At 42.1% G+C, this 23,281-nt stretch overlaps 1 protein-coding gene across 1 annotated transcript in view; it reads right to left on the minus strand.

Annotated features, from left to right (window-relative positions):
- Positions 1 to 23,281, minus strand: part of ACOX3 (acyl-CoA oxidase 3, pristanoyl) — a 66,224-nt gene that overhangs the window by 39,207 nt on the left and 3,736 nt on the right. Inside the window, 6 exon segments of the mRNA XM_065597113.1 lie at positions 6,426 to 6,514; positions 9,732 to 9,875; positions 10,614 to 10,703; positions 13,712 to 13,786; positions 15,000 to 15,233; positions 20,376 to 20,560. Coding sequence (XP_065453185.1) covers positions 6,426 to 6,514; positions 9,732 to 9,875; positions 10,614 to 10,703; positions 13,712 to 13,786; positions 15,000 to 15,233; positions 20,376 to 20,560 — 817 coding nt within the window.

Raw genomic sequence — 23,281 nt, forward strand, 5'->3', positions numbered from 1 at the left:
TGTCTCTGTGTTATATGCTCCACAACCAACACATTGTCCCCTGAGAGAGTTAAACTGCAACCCAGGAGCTGCACACCTTTGGGGTAGAGTTCTGAGAGAGGTGTGTGTAAGTATGGGAGAGTATGAAGAGTCACCATTGTGCCCACAGGCTAGGCAGCTGGACAGCAAGTTCCGGTTCTCAGAAGGGAATGCCAGATAGAAAGTCTGCAGCCTGACAGTGTACCCAGGGCCCCCAGGATGGTGGCAATTTCTGAACTCTGTTAAGGCCCTGGCAGCTTAAAGCATTCAGAGACACAGAAGTTTGGAGTCTCCCCATAGCAATCTGGTGGGTGACCAGAAAGGAGGCACCTGACTGGATCTATATCACAAGCCCAGTTATTTTTTTTAAACTATCTCAATTTACAGAATGCAGCAAAGCCTCACACCCCTCCTGCTAGTAACAGGCAGATACTTTTACACTACTTCAAACATTAAGGCATGACTGAGGCTCTGGCGCAGTTACACCCTCTGGTGGCTGCATTATGTTACTGAATGAGAAAGATGAATAACTTGAGAGGAAAGAATGTAAAGCCTGCAATGCGCAGAATGTTTTTTTTTTTAATACTACACTGTAATTTGTATGCACTAAATGTTGTGTAAATGGTAGACAAGAAAAGAGATTAAAAAAATAGACCCGGATTTTTTTTTAAATGGGTGCCTAAAGTTAGGCTCCTAGGGAGAGGTTTTCAAAAGCCATGTGCCCCTAGATCGTGAGGTGTTCATATACTACAGGGATGGGGGTCTATATGAGTTTGTTAGACAGACAGACAGACAGAGTAGTCCATTCAATGACTTTCAATGGGACTTGTGCTCCTAGAGCCCTTAGGTGCTTTTGAAAACCCAACCCCTGATAAAAATATTAGGGTCTACATTACCAGGAAACCAAACTTCAGCCAAGCAACCCAATCGAGTCGTAGTTTTCAAAACCAGAAGGGACCATTATGTATCTAGTCTGACCTCTTTAACACAGGCCATAGAATTTCACCCCGTAATTTTTGCAATTTCTCCCCCCACACCAGTCCTTAATAGGTGCCTAAATATGTACAAGTATTTAGGAGCCTAAATGTAGGCTCTCATTTAAAAATCCTGGCATTAGCCCCTTCTATTTCAGTAGCAAAACTCAAGAACAGAATGTAAAATTGCAACATCACTTTCCTTATGGGCCTGCTTCTGATCTTGCTTCCGACAGTCTTACATCAGTGTAACTCCACTGAATTCCATGGGGGATTTACGGAAATGAGATCAGAATCAGGCCTTGTGCGTGTGCAGTCTTATAGCTGGCAACATCTATTAAACATACTAAAGTTTTAAATAATTGCGTATTGGGGTGAAACATGCCCCATTCTCATCTCCACACACAGGGAGCGTTAGGAATACATTTACCCTTGTTGGTACCTGGGATGCACACTACAACCCCCTGCAGCAGTGGGGCAGCTTAATCTCTTGGGGATGGTCAGAATTCACCCTCCTTTGTGGTTTCCACATCTGGAAAGCAGTTTTAATTTATGGTTGAGGCACCAAAGGAACCCATATACCGGAGGCTGCTCAGCAGATGCCCTGAATCTGCTACCCTGGCCATACCTATTCCCTCAGCTGGATTCTGTGTAGAGACAGCAGCTTCCAGGCTCTCTAGCAGAGTTTGATGTGCTGGTGCCTTACTCTACCATGACCTTCATCCCAGCAGCTTTTCTGTCACTGTGGGTTCATGCTGTCAGATGAATGAATGCAGGGCTGAGTATATCATCCCATTGTTTCCTTGTGCTCCTGGTCACAGGGTAGCTGGCCATTTTAGTAGGAGATGGGCCCAGCACCACCTGTGACATAGCCTGCTCTCCTACCTAGGTGGGGAGAATGAGGCGGGTCTGGTGACCACCAGCCCTGGGATAGATAAGGCAGATGCTTGGAAAGAGACTTCAGGGAACTCTGAAACACTGGGAAGCTGCTGCTTTGAGAGCAGAAAGACCTACCCTCAAGGAGGAGGAGCTGTGCCCAGCTGCAGACTAGGTGAGGTTTTAAATTTTGAGTTATTTTGTGTTTGAAGGATGTTGCTGCCTATCCAGAAAGAAATGAATTAGGGGAATATAAAGGAACCAGCTGAAAGAAGCCAGCCTGAATCTAACCACAGCCCCTGGGGAGAGGGCTGTGGGATCCCCTGACCAGGGGAAAGGTTTTGGGCCTGAAGGGCCAACAGAAATGGTATAAAAACTTCATAAATCAGACGCTCCGGGAGGGGAATTGTATTTTATACCTCTGGACTGTGTGGGGTTTTTGAGGAGCCCTGAAAGAAGGGGAAACCAAGGCAGGGTGCCTCAGAGCCACAAGGAGAAACTCGGGAGGCAGACAACCCCATTATACTCTCCCATTTGTCTGCCTGTATCTACCTGTTGTCTCGTTTTATACGTAAGCTCTTTGGGGCCGGGACTGTCTCTTTGTTCTGTGTTTGTACAGCACATAGCACAATGGAGTCCTAGGCCATCACTCTGGCTCCTAGAAACTGCCATTATACAAATGGTACCTAATAAAAAATAACTTATACCCATTAGCCTGAGAGAGGGGAAAGCAAACTGAAAGAGTGATTAGAATACCCACAATTATTTTAAATTAGCAGATGTCCTAACCAACGTAGGGGACTTTCTCATGACATCTACACAGCATGTTGTGTGCTGTTTCTTTTCTACAATGTACTGCATGGACTTCCAATCTAAATGTACTATGTGCATTTTATCTCAAAGTACTGGTCACTGCCCATACACTTAAACATAAACCGTGTAATGAAAAAATGTCTTCTAAAATCCTGTGCCCCTATAGACAAATATCTATAAAAGAATCTATTCTTTCAGCAGTGATGCGCACACACACACACACACACACACACACACACACACACACACACACACACACCTGCCAGATCAAATCCTTTCTGTATTTGTGGATCTGTACTTAAAAACTATTCTGCAGTTCAAAAATAAATTTCAGTGTCATTACTCCATCTTTGCATAAATGCAAAGCTGAATTACTCCATTCAAAGAACAGGAGTACTTGTGACACCTTAGAGACTAACAAATTTATTAGAGCATAAGCTTTCGTGGGCTACAGCCTACTTCTTCGGATGCATATAGAATGGAACATATATTGAGGAGATATATACACACACACACACACACAGAGCATGAACAGGTGGGAGTTGTCTTACCAACTCTGAGAGGCCAATTAAGTAAGAGAAAAAAAACCTTTTGAAGTGATAATCAAGATAGCCCAGTACAGACAGTTTGATAAGAAGTGTGAGAATACTTACAAGGGGAGATAGACTCCATTCAGTTTATTTAGACCCATGCAACAATGCCACCTACTGGATGGTAGCTTGTGGTGCATACACAATAATACATTTCAAAAATCAAGTGGAATCATTAGAAAAAAGTCTTGTGCAAAGAAAAAAGGAAAACAAAAAAGGGTTCAAAATAACTGTCTGACTTAATGCTGGTGTTGCTTTTAGGGGGAAATCTACCTGAATTTCCCATTGTATTTCTTCTCCCTGCATCCACTCAAATGGTCGGCCTTATGGGACTTTCCTTGAGGGCAATGATGCCTGGACAGAAGTCTATTACTGAAACTGTGAGTACTGGCAAACAGGCAGGGAGAAAATGAAAGCATTCATCCATAGCTGTTTAAAATTTCAGATTTTTTTGTCTGACAAGTTAGCTTGTTGTCCCAATTTTGAGGCTGTGGCCTCATTCTCTCAAGTAACTTAAAATGAAATTATTATTGGTGGTGGGATATTTGCCTGCTTCGTTTTGGACTGTTGTGCTGGTATTTCTCATCTTTATTCTCTTGTTTTTAATGAGTCTGACTCTCACTTCATTTTATATGGTTAGTATTGTCCTTGCTTCAGGGCCAGATTAACTCTCCTGTGGGCCCGGAGCTATTAGATTTTGTGGGGCCCCTGTATAACTCAAGTCTTTTTCCTAATTTAAAACAAAATTATCACAACTATGGCATCGAGGATATTAACGCTATACTAAACTTGCCTTTTAATTAACATAAAGCTGTTCTGTGGTTAAATTTCAGTCTTCAAACATGTAGAATATAGTTAAGTTAATTCAAAACAGCCTACTTCTTACCTTAGAACAGCAGTTATATTCGTTTCTTTCTGGGAGGGAGTTTGGGTGGAGGAGGGGGCTCCAGACTGGGGCAGAGTGTTGGGGTGCAGGAGAGGGTGAAGGGTGCGGGCTCTGGGAGGGAGTTTGGTGCAGGCAAGGACTGTGATCTGGGGCAGGGGATTGGGGTGCAGGAAGGGGTGTGAGGTGCAGGCTTCGGCCGGGAGGCGCTTACTACAGGCGGCTCTCGGCCAGCAGCGCAGCAGGGCTCAGGCAGGCTGCCTGCCTGCCACAGCTCCATGCTGCTCCCAGAAGCGGCCGGCACGTCTCTGAGCACCCTGGGGGGAGGGGAACAGTGTGTCTCTGTGCGCTGCCCACGGCTGCAAGCAATGTCCCTGCAGCTCCCATTGGCTGGTTCCTGCCTGCTGCCTCCATCCCCAGGGGCCGCAGAGATGTGCCAGCAGCCAGCCACTTCTGGGAGCGGCATGGGGCCATGGTATGCAGGCAGCCTGCCTGACCCTGCTGCACCGCTGGACTTTTAGCGGCCCGGAGATCACGATCGACTGGCAGAGGCTCCAGGATCGCGATCGACGGGTTGGTGACCACTGAATTGTATATAATTATGGATTTATTTTTGCGAGGCTGCAGCCCCTAAAGCTCCAGCGTTAATCCAGCCATGCCTTGCTTTGATCTGAGTTAAAATGCCACTGCCACTAGTGGTCTGAGATTATGTAGTCACTTATTTCACACCGAAATAAACATTTTCATCTCTAAATGTTGTTATGGATAGTCTCTATCAGGGCTGCAATCTAGATTTCAGCATTACTCTAGTCCTCCTCCACCAAAGCTGCCTGCTGTTGTTCTGAGTGCTCAGTCAGTGTGACTGTGTCCACCAATGTGTGTGTTCCTAGTTCTCCCTCCTCAACAGCCTGATGGGCTGAAGAGCATCTACCACTAGGCCACTAACTCATATCTGCTTCAAGCCCAGGAGCGTTCCTTACTGAATAGATATGCTTTGGCTCATTTTGATTACGTTTGCTGTGAAAAACCCACATTCTACTCCTGTAGAGCAAGCAGATAATGTCAGAAGAGCAAAGCAAAGTATCCAAAAAGATAGGTGAGCGAGTGGCTAAAAGCTGTGTTAAAGTGTATATGCAACACTAGCTGTGGATTTTTTGGTATTTAAATGTAATTGTAGGGGTTAATCATGCCTTTCCCTATTAATTCAATGCCTATGTAAAGTGACATAGCAGGTTGCCATAATGGGCCAATTGTTTTCTTTAATCACTAGGTCACTAAAGGAAGGAAAAGCACTAAAACAACGTGAATGGTGTTGTGCTGTAGCCTGGTGAATCTGGCATCCCATCCATCTGCTCAATGGAAGCTTCAGCATGTAGATCTGATTTTTCTCATCTTCTGTCCCTAATGATCTAGAAATGTTCATCTCTTCAGATTTGCCATCCCTAAGGATACGTTTTCTGATATATGGGCCACGATGGTCTTTCATTACTGCAAGTCTCTTTCTAGCTGTTATAAATAATGATTAAGTCCTTCACGAAATACAAGGAGCCACAAATTTTCTGGTCGCCATCTGCACTTAACTCAGATTACATCAGCCCTAGCTCAGTTTCTGCAATATGTTCTTTTTGCGTGATGTTGTGTGATAGGGTGTACTGACTCTCCGGACTATATGGAAGGAAATCTATTTGGCCAACAGTCCCCTGTGTCAAGCTGATGTTTGGAAGAAAACTTTACCACCTTACCCGCTAATCAAGGGGAGTTTATCCAGGAATCACAGAGGCTAAACAAGATGGTGAATTTGATTGGGGGGCTTGGTTAACCCTATATATTGGCTAACTATAGGCTTGCTCACCTTGCTTAGGTGTGCCCTGTGGGCTCAGAAACTAGCAAGACAGTTAACAAGTAAAGATTCCTCCCCAGAGAGCTGGGGAAGATAATTTGCCATTACATATGGCTATTTGTTTTGTTCATTAGAATTGCTGCTGTGTAAGTACAGAGTATATGATTATTATTAGAACACCTGGATGTTCACAGAATATGAACGATGCTATGTACAAAACAGAAGCTAGAGAATGAAAAAGCAATGGGTATTAAAATAGAGAATACTAATATTGAAGGGTCTTCAGTTTATATTTTGTAAATAACAAAATATCTTTACAGTAAGTACTTGCCTCAACAGAAACATGGAACAGACTTGCACTTTTGCACCATTTCTTTATAAGTATCAATATAAGTACAGTGATTTTCTTTATTCAAATGTTATTCACTTACCCATTATCCAAACCATTCTGCCCAAGTTTCTTTCCTATGTCACCTACCATCACCCCTGGCATAGGAAGCAGTGTTTTTGTATCTCGAATCTATGTGGAAATTAAATGAAATAATATTTTAGTCATGAGAAAACTAAAGCTCTTGGTGGACTCCTTTCAAACAGTGAAAAGTACTCCCAAACTATTTTGTTATTAGCATTTAAAAAAAACCAAACTCACTATTTTTCCAAATACAGGTAAATAGAATCCAATCTTGGATATAGTTTCTGCTTAATGCACTCTTCCGTCCATGATACTATAAATTCAATAATGAAAGTGACTTGGAATAACATGCTACTAATTACACTATCATGCTCCAAATGTGCATCTATATAGAAGAATCTTCTAATCACAATTAGCATGAAAACCTTCTTTTGGTCTATGTGGACAGAAACAGAAATCAAGAAAACTGATTAACTTTATGTATTAATTGTATCCTGCCTTTCTCAGGGATATATGACATGTTTCATCTGGTCAGCAACCCAGTTCATTTAAATATGTGTTGCTTCTGCAAGTTTTCTACTGAATATGGCTCCAATCCTGCAAGCTGATCTCTATGGTTGAAACCCTGCTTCCATGCAGATTGGCTTGTGGGTTTAGGACAAATACTGGTACCCGAAAGAGAGGGCTTGAAAAGTTGGCTCACACATTTCAAGGAGGAAGCTTTCCCAGGAGACCGTGATCAATTTTTGCAGAGTCCATGCTTTCATTTAAAAATAAAATTTGGTAGCCCTTAAGACTACACAGGTAACTCTCCAAATGTGCCCAGTGTGTGAGCTAATGTAGTGCCCATAGGTTTAGGCCATTCATTTGTATTCATTTTGTTTTTCCAACCAACCTTCTTTATACATTAAAAAACCCAGTAAACATATAAAAATCCTAATTTTTCATGTTTAATGCCCAGAAGTTCCTTTACATTGACTTTTTTATGACTAACCCCCAGAAGGTCCACCTCCACCCCCAAGTATCATCTTTTCCTGGTTTAGGCTTGCCCTTTTCTCTTCCCTCTGTTGTGGTCACACAAGGACCAAAAGGCACTACCAGGTACAGCAGGCTTGCACTACAAGATGACATCCATGGCCAGCCAGTAGGGAACACCCCACGGTGGATGTTAGAATCATAGAACTGGAAGGGACCTAGAGAGGTCATCCAGTCCAGTCCCCTGCACTCAAGGCAGGACTAAGTATTATCTAGACCATCCCTGATAGGTGTTTGTCCAACTTGCTCTTAAAAATCCCCAATAATGGAGATTCCAAATCTCCCTAGGTAATTTATTCTAGTGCTTAACCACTCTGACAGTTAGGAAGTTTTTCCTAATGTCCAACCTAAGCCGCCCTTGCTGCAATTTAAGCCCATTGCTTCTTGTCCTATCCTCAGAGGTTAAGAAGAACAATTTTTCTCCCTCCTCTTTGTAACAACCTTTTATGTACTTGAAAAGTGTTTTCATGTCCCCTCTCGGTCTTCTCTTCGCCAGACTAAACAAACCCAATTTTTTCAATCTTCCCTCATAGGTCATGTTTTCTAGACCTTTAATCATTTTTGTTGCTCTTCTCTGGACTTTCTCCAATTTGTCCACATCTTTCCTGAAATGTGGTGCCCAGAACTGGACACAATACTCCAGTGGAGGCCTAATCAGCGCAGAATACAGCGGAAGAATTACTTCTCGTGTCTTGCTTACAATACTCCTGCTAATACATCCCAGAATGATGTTTGCTTTTTTTGCAACAGCTTTGCACTGTTGACTTATATTTAGCTTGTGATCCACTCTGACCCCCACATCCCTTTCTGCAGTACTCCTTTCTAGGCAGTCATTTCCCATTTTGTATGCGTGCAACTGATTGTTCCTTCCTAAGTGGAGTACTTTGTGTTTGTCCTTATTGAATTTCATCCTATTTACTTCAGACCATTTCTCCAGTTTGTCCAGATCATTTTGAATTTTAATCCTATCCTCCAAAGCACTTGCAACCCCTCCCAGCTTAGTATCGTCCACAAACTTTATAAGTTTATAAGACCCAGAACCGATCCCTGCGGGACCCCACTCATTATGCCCTTCCAGCATGACTGTGAACCAATGATTACTACTCTCTGGGAACAAATTTCCAACCAGTTTTGCACCCACCTTATTGTAGCTCCATCTATTGTTGCAAAACAATGTTTTCCAAAATATCATGTTTCACAAATAGGTGAAAGGACACATGACCTTTCTGTTTTCGATCAGGCCATGTTTACTGTCATCTAGGGCTTACATTCCAAATGCAAGGATAACCCACTGGTCAGTGTGTGCTAGGCAACCCTTTCTGTGCCCAAATCACAGATAATGTGAGTCTGATACTGCCCCGAGTTACAGAGCCTGATTCTTTAGCGCAAGCTGTAGAAAACTCGCTCTCTGAGTTTTGTAGGTCCCTGATTCAATCCCATTATCGTTCAAGATGATGTAAACAGCTGGGATTTGAGCAGTTTGTGGCATCCTGCATACACATTTCAGTTGGCATTATATGCTCAGTTTCTACCTTGCCATAACCTAGCAGTGGCCTGGCACAGTCTAGTAGTATGTCACAGTTGGAAAGCCAGTGTTTGCCTTTCGTTTCACTTGCAATACATGTTGCCACTTGAAATGTCACAACTCTGTCCATAAATTCCATTTTTTGCTTCATACACGTAATGTTCAAAAAACAATTCAAAAAATCTATACCCACTTCATTCATCCCAGAAATCTGACATTTCAAAAAATGATGCTAGAATTAATTACCATGTTTTTGGCCCCTTTGGGAGATCCACAGAAGTCAATGCAGATGAAGTGTGCAAGCAATGAGGATCCTCATTAGAAAATGAGACCTGATCTAACGTTCACTGAAAACAATGGGAGTGTTTCCACTGTTTGGCTTTGGACATGCATTACATCCAACATATACTCTCAATTATTCTCATTGTATTTATTATTAAATATTCGTCCAGTTTGTGTTAGGCACTTTCCAAACACTTAGGGACATTTTCTGCTCTGAGGAGCTCCTGATCTAAAGTATTTCACACTTTGTAGTCTATTTCAAACTGCATATGTGATGCAATAATATGGAGGTTCATCTGTATTTTCTAGTTATAGCAATTTGCTACAATTAATTCGACTGTATTCTTGCCTCAAAAGCACAGGGATCAAATAAATTCTGAAGTTTGGTAGAAAATGTTAAAGACATTTTTACAGAAATTGTTTAGCAGACATAATATGTCATAACAGTGACATAAAAAAACCAAAGTAGTACTCTTTTCCTACCTGCACAACAAAGGAATGTAATCCGTGGCACTGCCCATCAGGAGTGTACAGCTGGGCGTAGACGACAGCATGAGTGGCATTTTTCCCCATGTTGCCAACCCAAAACTTGGCAGCTTCAAAATCAGGAGTGTTGATGATAAATTTCTACAGTCAAAAAGGGGGAAGTCTTAAATCATATGAATCAATGTACATTCATCACTTCTTTTTGTTTGCTGCCACTGTAACATTTTGAATATTGCCAGCATTTCATACTGTACTTCAATCCAACATGCTCACAACAATGAAAGCGGATTTGACAGGAATCTATAGGGCTAAGCTTTATTCTAGAACATGTGTCTAGGGAAAAGTCAGGGCAGAACAACAGCATGATTGTCAACCTGAGGCCTAAAATTCAGCCTCTCAGCTTTCTTATAACATGATGAGGGGAGGGAGTACCATGGAGACACACAATGGTCTCCGGGTTTTTATTGTGAATGCAAAATGCTCCTGATTTTATCTGAGACCGAATAACTTGCTGGACAGCTTCTGCGCAGCCTCACTGGAGGCTGCCACGGAGCCAGCTGCTTCAGGCGCTGGACACAGAAATTAAAAAACAAAACAAAACTGGTTTTGGTTCTTCCAACAGAGAGTTTTTTTGAAAACAGGGAAAATTTCATATATCTGACCTTTTGTTCCAGTTCAGAATGATTTTTTTTTTAAAGCAAATTTTGTTTGGTAGGATGGAAATTCCAGTTCCCACACAGCTTTATTACTACTAACAAGTGCTAGATACAAGAGAAGTATTAATTATTGTTAATCATAGAATCATTTTGGCCCGATATCTTTATAACAGAATGTAAACAAAAAAGTACCAAATGTCACTTCTGTGGGTTACAGACTGACCTGTGTGCTGGGGTCGTATCTGGCAGTTGTCCGTATGCCCTTGGTATTGCTGCCATGGCTGACTTCAGTCAGAGCAAAACATCCAAAAATCTAAACCGTGAATCAGCAGGTGCAAATCAACTCAATGTTAACATGGCAACTCAAACATTTTCAAGTCAAGAATGTTACTCAATATTGTATTGCTGCAAAAATGAGAGTTAATAAAAATCCAGCTGCTTAGTAGGACGTTGCATTAGGTCAATTTCATCCCTTGTGTAAGCCGGCAGAACTCCTGCAATAGGGTGGCAGTGTTTTTCCACTGAGCCATCTTCCTGGCAGGTGTCATAACCCTGCAGGGAGCTGCTGACTCATAACGGCAGGTGCAAATTATTAATTACACCCATCATATAGGAAAAGCGGGACTGGTTCTTTGAGTAGAAGGAACTGTTGCCTACAAGAGAGAGGAATGGTGGGTTGGTCTCTCTGTAGGGAAGCCATAGGAACAGAGAGTGCTTAATTTATGCCAGGACTGAGCACTGGCACCTTTAGGCTTGGCAGTTCATAGCCCTGGCACTTCTGAGCTTTCTGCTTGAACCTCGGCACCTTTTTGCTTGAGCCCCGGTATCTCTTTCATTACAAATTAAGCACTGGGAACAGCCTAGTTTGGAAAAAGATTAGGCTGTCTATGTTTTATTGAAAAATTGCCAATAATTCAAACACTTGGATGGGGTAAACTCAGATCAAATCCAGAGTGCGTAAATTCTTTTCTTAGCAGGGTGCGAAGTCCACCTGCTCGCAGTTCTACGGCAGTCAATGATTTGCATTCCCTTACACTAGGGCTAAATTTGGCCTGTTATCTTTACTCTTGTACATCCTAAAAAGGCAGGCTAGTACGATTGGACTGGGGTGCGACTGGGAAGCAAGTCCACACCGCACTCACTCCACAGCAGCGGCTCCGCTACTGTCACATGAAGCTGGGCCCAGCTTCCCGCTCCAAGCATTGTGACCTGGTGCGTGGGGTCACAGAACCACTCAGGTTTGACCCAGCTGCCCCTCTATCATGATGGAGGGGCCACTGGGCCAAATTTCAGTGAGTGACACAGCAACCCTGTGTGCCAGGTCACAACGCCACTCAGTTTGAGGGGTCCTCTCAAAAAGGTGACAAGATTAAACTGAAACCTAAGGTAAAACTATTGCAACAGATACAGAATGCTAAGCTCTTCTTGATGCTAAGGATCTTTAATCACTAACACTTAGTGAACAATCACTAAGCACAACATTCATCCTTACTAGGGGGCCAACAGAACTGTCCAACACTTACATCTCACTTTAATTGTGTCACTAACTGGATTCATATTGATTTTACGGAGAGCCCATCTACATAATCAACTACTTGCTACATAACATGAGCTGATCAATAAATAAGCATTTTTTTAAAAGGAATGAAAGAAAAAGATCACACAGTAGTTCAAGTTAGCGGCAGTATAATTTTGCGAGTATCGCTTTCATTATGTTAGTTACCCTAAGGGAAAAAATAAAATAAAATGCCGCTGACAAATGGGGGGGGGGGGGGGGTTCTTTCACAATAATTAATACAGTATCTAGATCTGTCACTGGTGTGATGTTTCTGGACTATGGAATGGAATGGATAATTCACCTTAGGGCTCTGACTGGGGGCAGAGCCTGCCCATGTAGAGAAAGGTGAATATTAGAGAAGGCATCCTCTCTCTAACAGCTTACACTTAAGTCTCTTTAAGGGACAATGCCAGAGCAAGTAGCGTTAATGGCTCCAGCCCCTCCTTGAGGAGCACCCAAGCAAGTACACCACAGCATGAACAGGATGGGTCAGACAGATTAACAGAACCAGACACTAAGGAGGATCTGGGCTGTCTAGGACACAGAATGTGAGTTGGTTCACTTCAATTCCTGAAACTTAAGAGAAAAGTTTAACTTATAGTGAAGTGTAAGAATAGATGAGAGTAAATATACATGTTGGCTGTCTTAAAATAACCTTTTTCTCTAATGCTTTGTTCTAATGCAGGGGTCTCAAACTCCTGGCCTGCGGGCCATCTGCGGCCCGAGAACCTCCCCGCTGCGGCCCGTGGAGGAGAGACGCAGGCAGATAGTTGCCGGCACTGTCCGCTGTATGCACCGCCCCGCGTAGCTCCCATTGGCTGGGGGAGAGGGACAGAGATATCATCATTAGTTGCCAGGCAGAGTCAGCCAGAGAGGCAGCATCACTTTTTTCCACAATGAATATAAACAAGTCAAAATACTGAACACAACTATCTGATGCACACCTTGCTGAAATCCTGAAGGTTTCAACTGCTCAGTCACGGAGGCCAAACATCAACAAACTGACAGAACTGAAGCGTTGCCAGGTGTCTGGCAAACACTAAAAACTCTCTGGCAGGCGAAGAATTGTATAAAGTTGTATGACAGCTTTATTATTTCTAAGAAATTCAAAATAAAAAACACAATATAAACATTTTCTTTTCTGAACACCATCTTCACTGACATTATTGGCCCGCTGGGAGGATTTGAGGACTGGCACTGGCCCTAAGGCAAACTGAGTTTGAGACCCCTGTTCTAATGGCTAAATAAAAATACTTTGTTTTAAGAAGGCTGTTGGTCAATATCACGAGTCACAGGTTCTGGCAGGGTAGAAATGCAGGTGCCTGAGAACTAGTCAGACCTGCAGTGTAATAGGTGGTTTGTATACACAGAGTGGTGTATCCGGGCCCCAGTTTAATGGTATGTTTAGACTCCAATCACGGCGTCTGATTGCAGCTCAAGCCAATATATCTGACCTACTTTTAACCTCACTAGCTCAAGGCTAGCACCATGAGTAAATTACCCAGAGTTCTGGGCGGGATTGCGTCACACTACTGTAGTTTCACTGCTCTGGCACTCAAGCTAGGTGTCTACTCGAGCTGCAATCATACCCTGTTATTGCAGACTAGACAGACCCAACCGTGGAAGAACTGCAAAATTCCACCCTGAGTCAGGTAATGGTGAAGGGCTGAACACCTGCACTCAGAGATCGGAAAGGGCCCAGAGGTGCAGCTAGCCCCTTAACCATGACAATACCCAACCCTGAAGAGTTATCCCAAAATTACCTCCATGTTACTGGTTTGCTTCACGAATTCCTGATGCCTTTCAGAGCCAGTATTCTCAATTGCACCACCGAACACCTGAAAACATGAAATGAGAGAGGACTGTGAAATCCCTGTCAAAATGCCGAATAAATGTACTTGAATAAACACAACAATCACTAAGCACAACATTCATTCTTACTAGGGGGCCAACAGAACTGTCCAACACTTACATCTCACTTAAACGCTATTTTGAGGGCTTAAAGTGGTGATCTGGCTCTGTGCTAGCTCCTCTGCACTGGACTGAATGTTATACAAAGTCAGAACACACTTTGCATTATACAGAAGAGAGGTCAAGGATGGAATGGGCCATGGAGACGTTGCTCCTCATGACAAGCCCCGCTTTTGGCAGCTGTAACGGAACACTCAGTGGGTTCACTTTCCACTTGTGCCTGTAGTTACAGGTGCAAAAGCCCAGTTTAGGGATGCAAAACCTTTGAAAAACATACTAGCTCATTGCAACATAGTTCCGTTTTAAATGACTTGGGGTCTGAATCTGAAGTTGGCCAGCAAATCCATCCCAAATCAGCAGTAATTGAAAGCTTTTACCATCTCATGCTGTTCTAATTACAAAACAGTTGGTGGTCTCAGTTCAGTTCCTGCTGGACAGCTATCTACGTCACAAAATCACAACCACAGCTGGTACTAAGTAGTGGAGCTGGCCATATAGCAGAAGAAATCATTAATAAAATAAATCACTTAATGGAAATAGAAATAGTCACTAAATAATGCACTCAGCCAATATGATTCAACCATCTCTATTGACTATCCTTATTGGAAGATTCAACTGAAGGACAAAGGATTGAGGGACAGATCCAAGGCCCATTGAAATCAATGGGAATCTTTCCACTAGCTGCAATGATTTTGGGAGCATGCCCTGAATGAACAAGGCCAATTTCTCCTCTGACACAAAAAAGGGGTGGCCCCTCCAAGATGAAGGTGAGGCTCATGTGGGGAAGTTTGCAGTACTAACACCTCTGAGGCACCTGTTCTATTATCCAAGAGTGAAGTCCTGGCAACACTGAAGTCAATGGCAAAGGTGGGTCCCATCGATTTCAATGGAATCAGAAATTCACACTAAGCCTATCCAATCCGGCACTTTTAAACAGTTTAACTCACTTTTCTTATTTAAAAAGAGAAAAGTAGTTGTGTCGAGATACTGCTTTTAGAAAATGTTCCTCAAAGAGAAAAAAAAAATCTATGAAAATGCAGTGCAATAGGGTAACAAGACTTTTCTCTGAGTTGTACTTACCTGAGCATTTAACAAATATTTGGTACCCAGAGACCAATCATACATCCCTAAGCAGTTTATAAGAACCATAATTTTTAATGGCTTCTCCATGATATCTTCCAGTTTTAGAAACTCATATTCAAAGAGCCTTTTACAGCGCAGGAATGTCAGCTCACGATACTTCTCGAGGGTCACATCTTCTCCGGGGTAACGAGCAAAGACAGGATCATTTTCAAAAGCAGAGAAGATTCTATTCTTGAGGAGAGAAGTTGGCAATAGAAATTTAATACCAAAAAGTTGGAAGAAGTTAAGTATTAAAGAATCAAGTTAATTTTCCTCCCTGGCTGAATTAGGCTTTCTAGCAAAGCAGCTGTTTGTTCAGCCAAAATAAAGAAATAAATATCCAAATAAAATTAAAAAAACACAAAAGGCTGAATTAAAACATCTGATGTATGCAAGACAAAAATATATTAAAATGTGATTTTACAGATAATGTGAGTGCCAGATGTATCTTTCAAAGTGAGGCAGCCACACACTTAGCCCTGCTTGAGTCAGAAGCTCCTGTAAATTGCCATTTCTTAAAATTAAATCTCCACAGTACTGGATGAGTCAACATATCCCAGGAACAGTGTTAGGCCATTGTTGCCTCACATGGTTGCATTTTAGCTGCATTATTATTTGATTATTGGCAGGAGTCTAATATTGTTTTAGTGCTAGTCCCCCTTTGAGCATCAGTGTAGAGCTCTGAGGGTCATATTCAGGCTCTTTGTTAAGTAGCAGTGGCTGTGTAATGCCATTTCAGCCATTATGTGGCCACCTACGATTGCTCTCTTCCCAGAAGGGAGCAGTTGCATAGTCCATCTAGTCCAATTGCCAATTATCACCATCAGGGCTGAGGCCTAGGAGACAGGCTATTCACCTTCTAATGGTCTAACTTGGAGCAGTTCCCTCCCTGGCTGACTGACTGAATGTTAATCTGCCCAGGACAATTTTTTTGTATCTATGAAGATGTCTGTGTCTTCTTAGGCAAACAGCTTCATTCATATACACCTCTACCCCGATATAACGCGACCCGATATAACACAAATTCGGATACAAGGCGGTAAAGCAGTGCTCCGGGAGTGCGGGGCTGTGCACTCCGGTGGATCAAAGCAAGTTCGATATAACGCTGTTTCACCTGTAACGCGGTAAGATTTTTTGGCTCCCAAGGAAAGCGTTATATCGAGGTAGAGGTGTAATCTAAGGAGAAACACACAGAGCTTTGGGCTGAAAATGTACCTTTCCTTGCTCTTCAGAAGAAAGTGACCGGGGGTGGGGGGGGGGGGGGGGAGGGATGTGCAGAGAGAGGGAATCAGAGAGCACTCGCTCTCCCCCATGAAGACTGTTGTATTAATTTTGATGAAATAAATGGGCCCAAAGAGTTAAAGGTGTTAACATGACCCTGAAACTGTCCAACATTAAGCTGTTTAAACAAGGTTTAGGGTTCGGTATACAGAGACCTTTTAATGTCAAAGATCTCTGTATACCGAACCCCAAACCTTGTTTAAACAACATAAAAGAGTGGAAAGGAATGGACTTCGCAGAAACTCAAGCACTGACACACAATCGTCAGGGGTGGAAACAATTGGTTGATTGCTCATCAGTGATGGTGCCCCAAAGACCAATGGGGTTATGGGAATGATGATGATGATACAGAGATCTCAGCCTGCTTAGTCCCATGACAAACACACCATGAAGTAGCCTTTTCACCTTTTAGCATAACCCAGCTCATAACAATATGCGTTCTTGGCTGGCTAAGCCAGACGCTTATTAGACAGAAGGAGAAAGGAGAGGAATAGGAAAGAGAAGAAATGAAGTAGGGAAGGAAAAGGACTGAGCAAGAGAAAGAGACAGTGTGTGAATCTGTCCATCAAACTGTCACGTCCCAAATGGGTGTTTGGAATTCAGCCAGAGCTAGTGGAGGTGATGATGTCATCTTAGTCCCTCTCTTGGCCCGGTCTGGTCAGGACATCTCTCAGTAAATGGCAAAGGCGCAATGGTATTATGGGGCATCCAAGGAGATAGTGGGGGTGGCAGCCATGATGGTAAAGCTTGCTGCAGCAGTTGCTGGCAGACAGCTGCTTCTTGTGCTTAATTTTCCCACCCCCTAGTGTGTTTTTTTTCTTTTAAGACCCCAAAAGGAAGTAATGGGTGCCCATCCCCTCATTATTTTGTTTACTAATTAGGCCAAATTTTTGACACATCAGTTTTGGTCAGGGTGGATAAAAATCAATACTTTAAAATAAAATAAAAAAACTGGATTTTTTCATTTAAATTAAATACAGGTTTTATTTTTAAAAAAATAAACCTAGTTAAAATTAAATTTGAAACTGACAATCTATGTTAAGGCCTATACTTAATATCTATTAAAATAATTTAAATTAAATACAAAAATAATATAAATTACTATGTATTTTTGCCTAGTTTCAATGAAGGTCAAACCATTGAACTGGTGGAAGTCACTTACTAAGCACCTGGAACCAGCTTTTGACGACAGTAGTCTTTTCTGCAGGTGCAGAACAAATATTTTCTTCATTACAGTTTATTCAACTAGTTCAGTTCAATTACTAGATTATTCAAATTTAAGAAACCAAAGGGAAGTTGAAAAGGCAGAAAACACTTGTTTTTCTCTTCCAATCTATGAATAAAAACTAGGTGTGAGAGGATGAGATCTACTAGTTCTAAAATATCAAAAGACATGGTGACCGGAAACAATCAGTTCAATTCACTAACTACAGATAATGCTTCCTCTGTTTCATAAATCAGCTAGTTTTAAATACAAACTATGTTTTGATTAACTTTTTATGTATTCAGCATATTAAAGCTAGCTTTATTTAATAAAAAAATTAAAGTACTATTGTGCATTTTTAATTGAATATTCCATCCAAATAGTTTCACAAACCACAGGTTTAAAAAAAAAAAATCTTCTAGTAAATAAGAAATGCATCATTTACCATTTTCTAATGAATTATGTAAACACTAACAATCTGAATAAAGGTTAAGTTAAGCTTCATAATTGCTTAAATGTACATAGATATTGTGTATCCTCCCGATTAGTGAAAAGAAGCACCAAATTTAGTGTAAAGACTATATTTAGTTGCAAATCAGCATGTTTTAATGGTTAACAGCCAATGAGAATAAATCTCTCTTTAGGAAAATAACTAAAGTACAAATGCAAAACATGATTAAAATCAATGATTTAAATCAAGATTTCCTGCATGCTGATTTAAAATCATGATTAAAACCAGTCATTTAAGTCACTGATTTAAAATCAGTCCACCCTGATTTTGGTCCACTGATTTCTAGTTTCATTTTTTTGTTTACCAGGCATGATCTTAACAGTTCTTTAATTATGGTAGTAGGCCTTTTTGTTTAGACTAATTTTGTTTTGTTTTGTTTTCCCTTTGCAGTTGTCTCATTTATTGGGACATTTGATAAACTTTTAATTAGTTTTTATAGTTGAGCTTACAATTTAGGTAGATTTGTTATTACAACAGCGTTATCTGCCTGTGCAGTTCTGCTACTCCCTGGTACAAAAGGGTATTTTTATCCTTTAGCTTTTCAGTAGGTCAGCCAGATGCAGAGCCAGGTATTTACGATCTCTCTGTTCTTTTAAGGTTTGTGTGTCTGAGGTCCAAAGATACTTTTGTGTAATGCTATCAGACCAGGTGCCAGCTCAAGCCAAAGTCCCCACATCTCAAGTGAACACTGGCAAATACATAGCTAGTATCAGTCTAGCTTGCCTGTGTGTTAGTATTGTTAAAATAGGTTCTAAGAAAGTGTTTAGACTTCATTGAATGTTTGTGATTTGATTTGCTGCATGTATTAATCTCACTTACAACATCTGTTCCCATATTGTATGGTAATGTTTGAGTGGTTGTATTGTGAGCCTCTGTGACGGTGTAACTCACCAAATAGGAGAGAGACATTAACTAGGGTGAAGTGCTGATCTTCAACAGAAGATGTTAAGTCCTGTCCAACAGGAAAGGTCTATCAGTACCAGATGGACTATTGTGGGACATTAAAGAGAACAAAAGCCGTTTGTTGTTCTGCCCTCCTCCATGTGAAGATGAGTCATGCAAGTGGATTCCTCCCATCAGGGCAGCTTGCAGCTCAGGGCACACAGCAAGAGGGGATAAAAACTCCTAACAATCCCTGCTTGGACTCTGGGGATGCAGGGGAGACAAGGGTTTTCTAGGCATAAGCAAGAGACCTCCAGATGTTTAGTCTGGGTTAGCCCTACAGGACATATACAACTTTTTTATTATAGCAGCTTCTATTATCTTTTGAAACTTAAAATTGTAAATCTTTTGTGTATAGATGTTTACCTGTTTTAACCTTATAAATGGTCTTTTGTTTCCTTTTCCTATTTAATAAATATTTATTAGAGTTTACTAGAGGATTGGCTACAAGCGCTGTCTTTGGTGTGAAATCTAAAGTGCAACTGACTTGGGGTAAGTGACATGGGCGTAACCTTAATATTGCTGTGATTCTTGGTGTAAGGGATAATCTATCTCAAAAATATGATCAAGGGGGGAGGAAGGGGGGTGGTGAGATAGATCAGAGTACCCAAAGTGACTGTCTGACTCTATGTTAAGGCTTTTTATAGTGTCCTAGGAGTATCCACTTGATAACAGGTTGATGAAATCTAAGGGCAGGTCTACAGTTAAAATGCTGCATCAGCACAGCTGCACCAATGCAACTGCATCGCTGTGGCACTTAAGTAAAGATGCTCTTATGCTGATGGGAGAAGTTTTCCTGTTGGTGTAGTTAATCCACCTCCCTGATACGTGATAGCTATGTTGACAGAAGAAGCTCTCCCGTCAATGCAGTACTGTCTACACGGCAGGTTAGGTCAGTATAACTATGTCAGTCAGGGGTGTATATAGTGTAGACCTGGCCAAATTATAGAACTCACAATTTAGGATTTGTGCCCTGTCTCCTAACAGTCTGCCCTGAGGTTGGTACTCCTGCTCTTGAGTCACTGGAAGCAGCATTACAACTTTGATCTCGATAGGGTCTTATGCAAATATAGTAGGTCACTGCTTTGTTAATTGGAAATGGAGACGTTAATTTAGTGTCTGCTGTAATTTAGTATTGCTTCCCAATATTCATCATTAGTAGTGAAATAAAAACATTATATTTGATCAGTGCAGTGAAAGAAGTATTGTTTAGAAGTCAGTTCTGCTCTAAAAAAGTGACTACATAAAAATGGTAAACCACTTGAGTGCTGATAGTCCTCCAATGCCTCCCTCGCCAACATTGGCCCATCATTTATTACTTCAGCTTATGCCCTCCCCTTTAAAAATACCCTCAATTTCCCCAGACAACATAGCAATCATTGAAAAAAAAACTTACCTTGAATTGGATGAGATCTTCTTCATCTATAAACACTGCCATCTCCTTCCAGCTGAAGGAAGCCCTCTTACGGTACTCACAAAGTGGCCCCTCAGGGAAATCTGGTAGCAAGATGTCCCAAGAACTTTGGTTGCAAGTGGCTTCTTTCAGATCACTAGTCGATGCCATCTTGAAGTTAAACACTTCTGCATCCAACAAGAACATATGTCCAATGAGCTAAAGCACTGAAAATGTCTAATTTTTTTTCACAAGTACTTTTATCAGGGGATAAAAATGGGAATTGAAGAGTGTGGCACGGTGTACCTCATCCTTTGAGGCCCCAGGGCCCTACTACACCCTGCCACAAAAGAAGAGCAGCAAAGGTAGGTCCTCAGGTCTTCTTAGAGAGCCCTCATCCGAAGCAGCCAATCAGACCCCAGTAGGCTCAGTTAAAAGGAGCTGCAGGGGCTTAGCAGCTCAATTCCTGGCTGGGGCCAGAGGGGCACGGAAGGGTGCTCTGCTCTGGTCAAAGGGAGCTTGATAGGCTGCATTAGCTAAACCTGGGAGCGAAAGGATCTGAGAGCTCTAGCCCTAAAGTAATAGGCAGAGGTAAAAAGGCTTGGTGCAGGAGCAACCAAGTAAAGGAAGCAGCACATGGCTTTTATTTATAGGGTCTCTGGGTTGGGACCCGGTGTAGCGGGTAAGCCCAAGTAACCCCCATCAGCTGCAGAGGAAGTGGCGTAAGCCCTGAGAAGGGGATAAGGCTCATTTAGAAGCCCAAACAAAGGGTTGGAATTTAAGGGCTCAGGGACAGGGCTGAAAGACTGTCTGTTTGGTGGACTCTTGGTTACTGCCTCCTCCCCCTCTCCCCCGCCCCCCCCAAAAAACAAAACCCAAAAACAAACAGCCAAACAAAAAACCTTGAGATGAGCTGGGACAGAGATAACTGGTGAGGACAAAGAGGCTCCAGGGAGAAAGCCCTGCTCTCTAACAGGGCAGGGAAGGACCTTCAGTTAGCCCAGAAGGGGCTGAGAACTGAGCCTAGAAAGGGGGCTGAAGACACTAACAAGGGTGCAGCAATAGTTCTCATTGGACCTTGTTACCCTAGAAGGGGTTCATTCATGCCTATTGACTGTGTGTGACTTGCCTGGAGAGCTGAGCCACTGAATATCTGCCTAGCGAGGTTGGCTGCCCACAAGGGGCGCCTGGAGAAAAAGAAGATGGCAGCACCACACCCACCTCACAGAAGTCACTCATGAGAGGTGAGTGCACCCCATCACAAACAGTTCTTCAATCAATCCATACATAATCATTCAAAAGGGACAGCGACTGCAGACTCAACTGTTAAGACTGGCCTTCTCTTTTTCTAACTTAACTGATTTAGTACAAGTTAAATAACTGTCTCTGATCAGATATAAATGGCTTATACACTTTTATTAAAATGTGAACTGAGCAATGTGAAAAAGAAATATATAATTTATGCATACTAATAAAACTAGATAAAAGGAAGATTTAGATAAAAGGACCAGAAGAAGAAAGTGCTGTGATTTAAACATCAGTAAAAAAGATTAGTTTCGCTCCCAAATGAAACACTGTGTAATAAAATATCAAAGCATCCACACATGCAGAAAAAACAAAGCATAAAATGCAGGAGATGAAAGCATTTCTTTTCTTCACGGTCTTGCCAGTTAATGTTCAAACGAACTATTCCAAATGGCATTTGTCGGTCAGTACACATTAAAAACAAACATTTTATTCTTTTTGTATCACCAAAGTGACCAATGAGTGCCAGGAAGCCAAGGATCACGCTGAAGCCGAACTAGACAGAAGTGACGTTGGCAGGAAGACAGAACTTTGAGGAAGTGGCAGGAGCTCTGACCTCCTTTTCCATTGGGGTCATCTGCCCTTGTGTAGTCCCATACACCTATGCAAAGTGCATGTAAAAATGACTGTAAAATGCTACCAAATCAGCATGGTATCACTCTATACCTGCAGTACACAGGTATAAATGGGAAGGGAAGAATCACTGAGGTAGTAGAGAATCAGGTCCCTTACATCCACAGGATATTTAGGGTATGTCTTCATTGCAGAGTTAACTCATGCTCTTATTTGGGTGTTGCTCCTATAGCCCTTTGCATCCACACACAAAACCCTCTCACGCAATCCAGACTAGCTGAGTAAAACTTTCACTCCGGGTAGTCACCACCCACTTTGCAGTGAGACCACAAGCTAAACCACTTGAGTGCTGATAGTGCTGATATGCCTTCCTCCCACAATGCAATGGAAAAGTCATAGAGTGTCTCCTCTTATTGCATCACAAAGAACCATGGGATATGCCCCTAGAAATCCTACCAACACATGCTGGGGGGGCGCAGTACCAGTGAGGACACAGTAACTTGGATAGGGCTTTGTGGTGTGGATGTTCACATTGAAGGCAGGCTAACCTGGGTGCCGATCACCCAAGCTAACTCTGCAGTGAAGACATACCCTCTGTAAAAAAAACAACCAACAAACCATCTGTGACCATTGTGTCAAGACACAGTTGCTTCAAAAATAGACTAGATTAAGCCCTCCGTGGAAAGGATACCCAGAGATGGCCACTGCATTCTAAACTTGTATTTTCAGCTACTTAAAACTTTCCCCAAAATACTGACTTTTTAGGCTGCAATGACTAAAAAGGGGCGGGGCTGCGCACTCCGGCAGATCAAAGCAAGTTCAATATAATGCGGTTTCACCTATAACGCGGTAAGATTTTTTGGCTCCCAAGGACAGCGTTATATCAGGGTAGAGGTGTCTCTCTCTCCATGATTTTCAGGTCTTTACTGACTTCTGTTCCCCAGCTAGGAATTTCACAAATAAATCACTTCAAAGGTGTTCATATTTATTATCATTTTGTAAGCAAACATGGAATTCACCCTCCCTCTGAC

This window comes from Chrysemys picta, chromosome 5 (genome assembly GCF_011386835.1).
Source record: "Chrysemys picta bellii isolate R12L10 chromosome 5, ASM1138683v2, whole genome shotgun sequence".
In the NCBI taxonomy this organism is placed as follows: domain Eukaryota; kingdom Metazoa; phylum Chordata; order Testudines; family Emydidae; genus Chrysemys; species Chrysemys picta.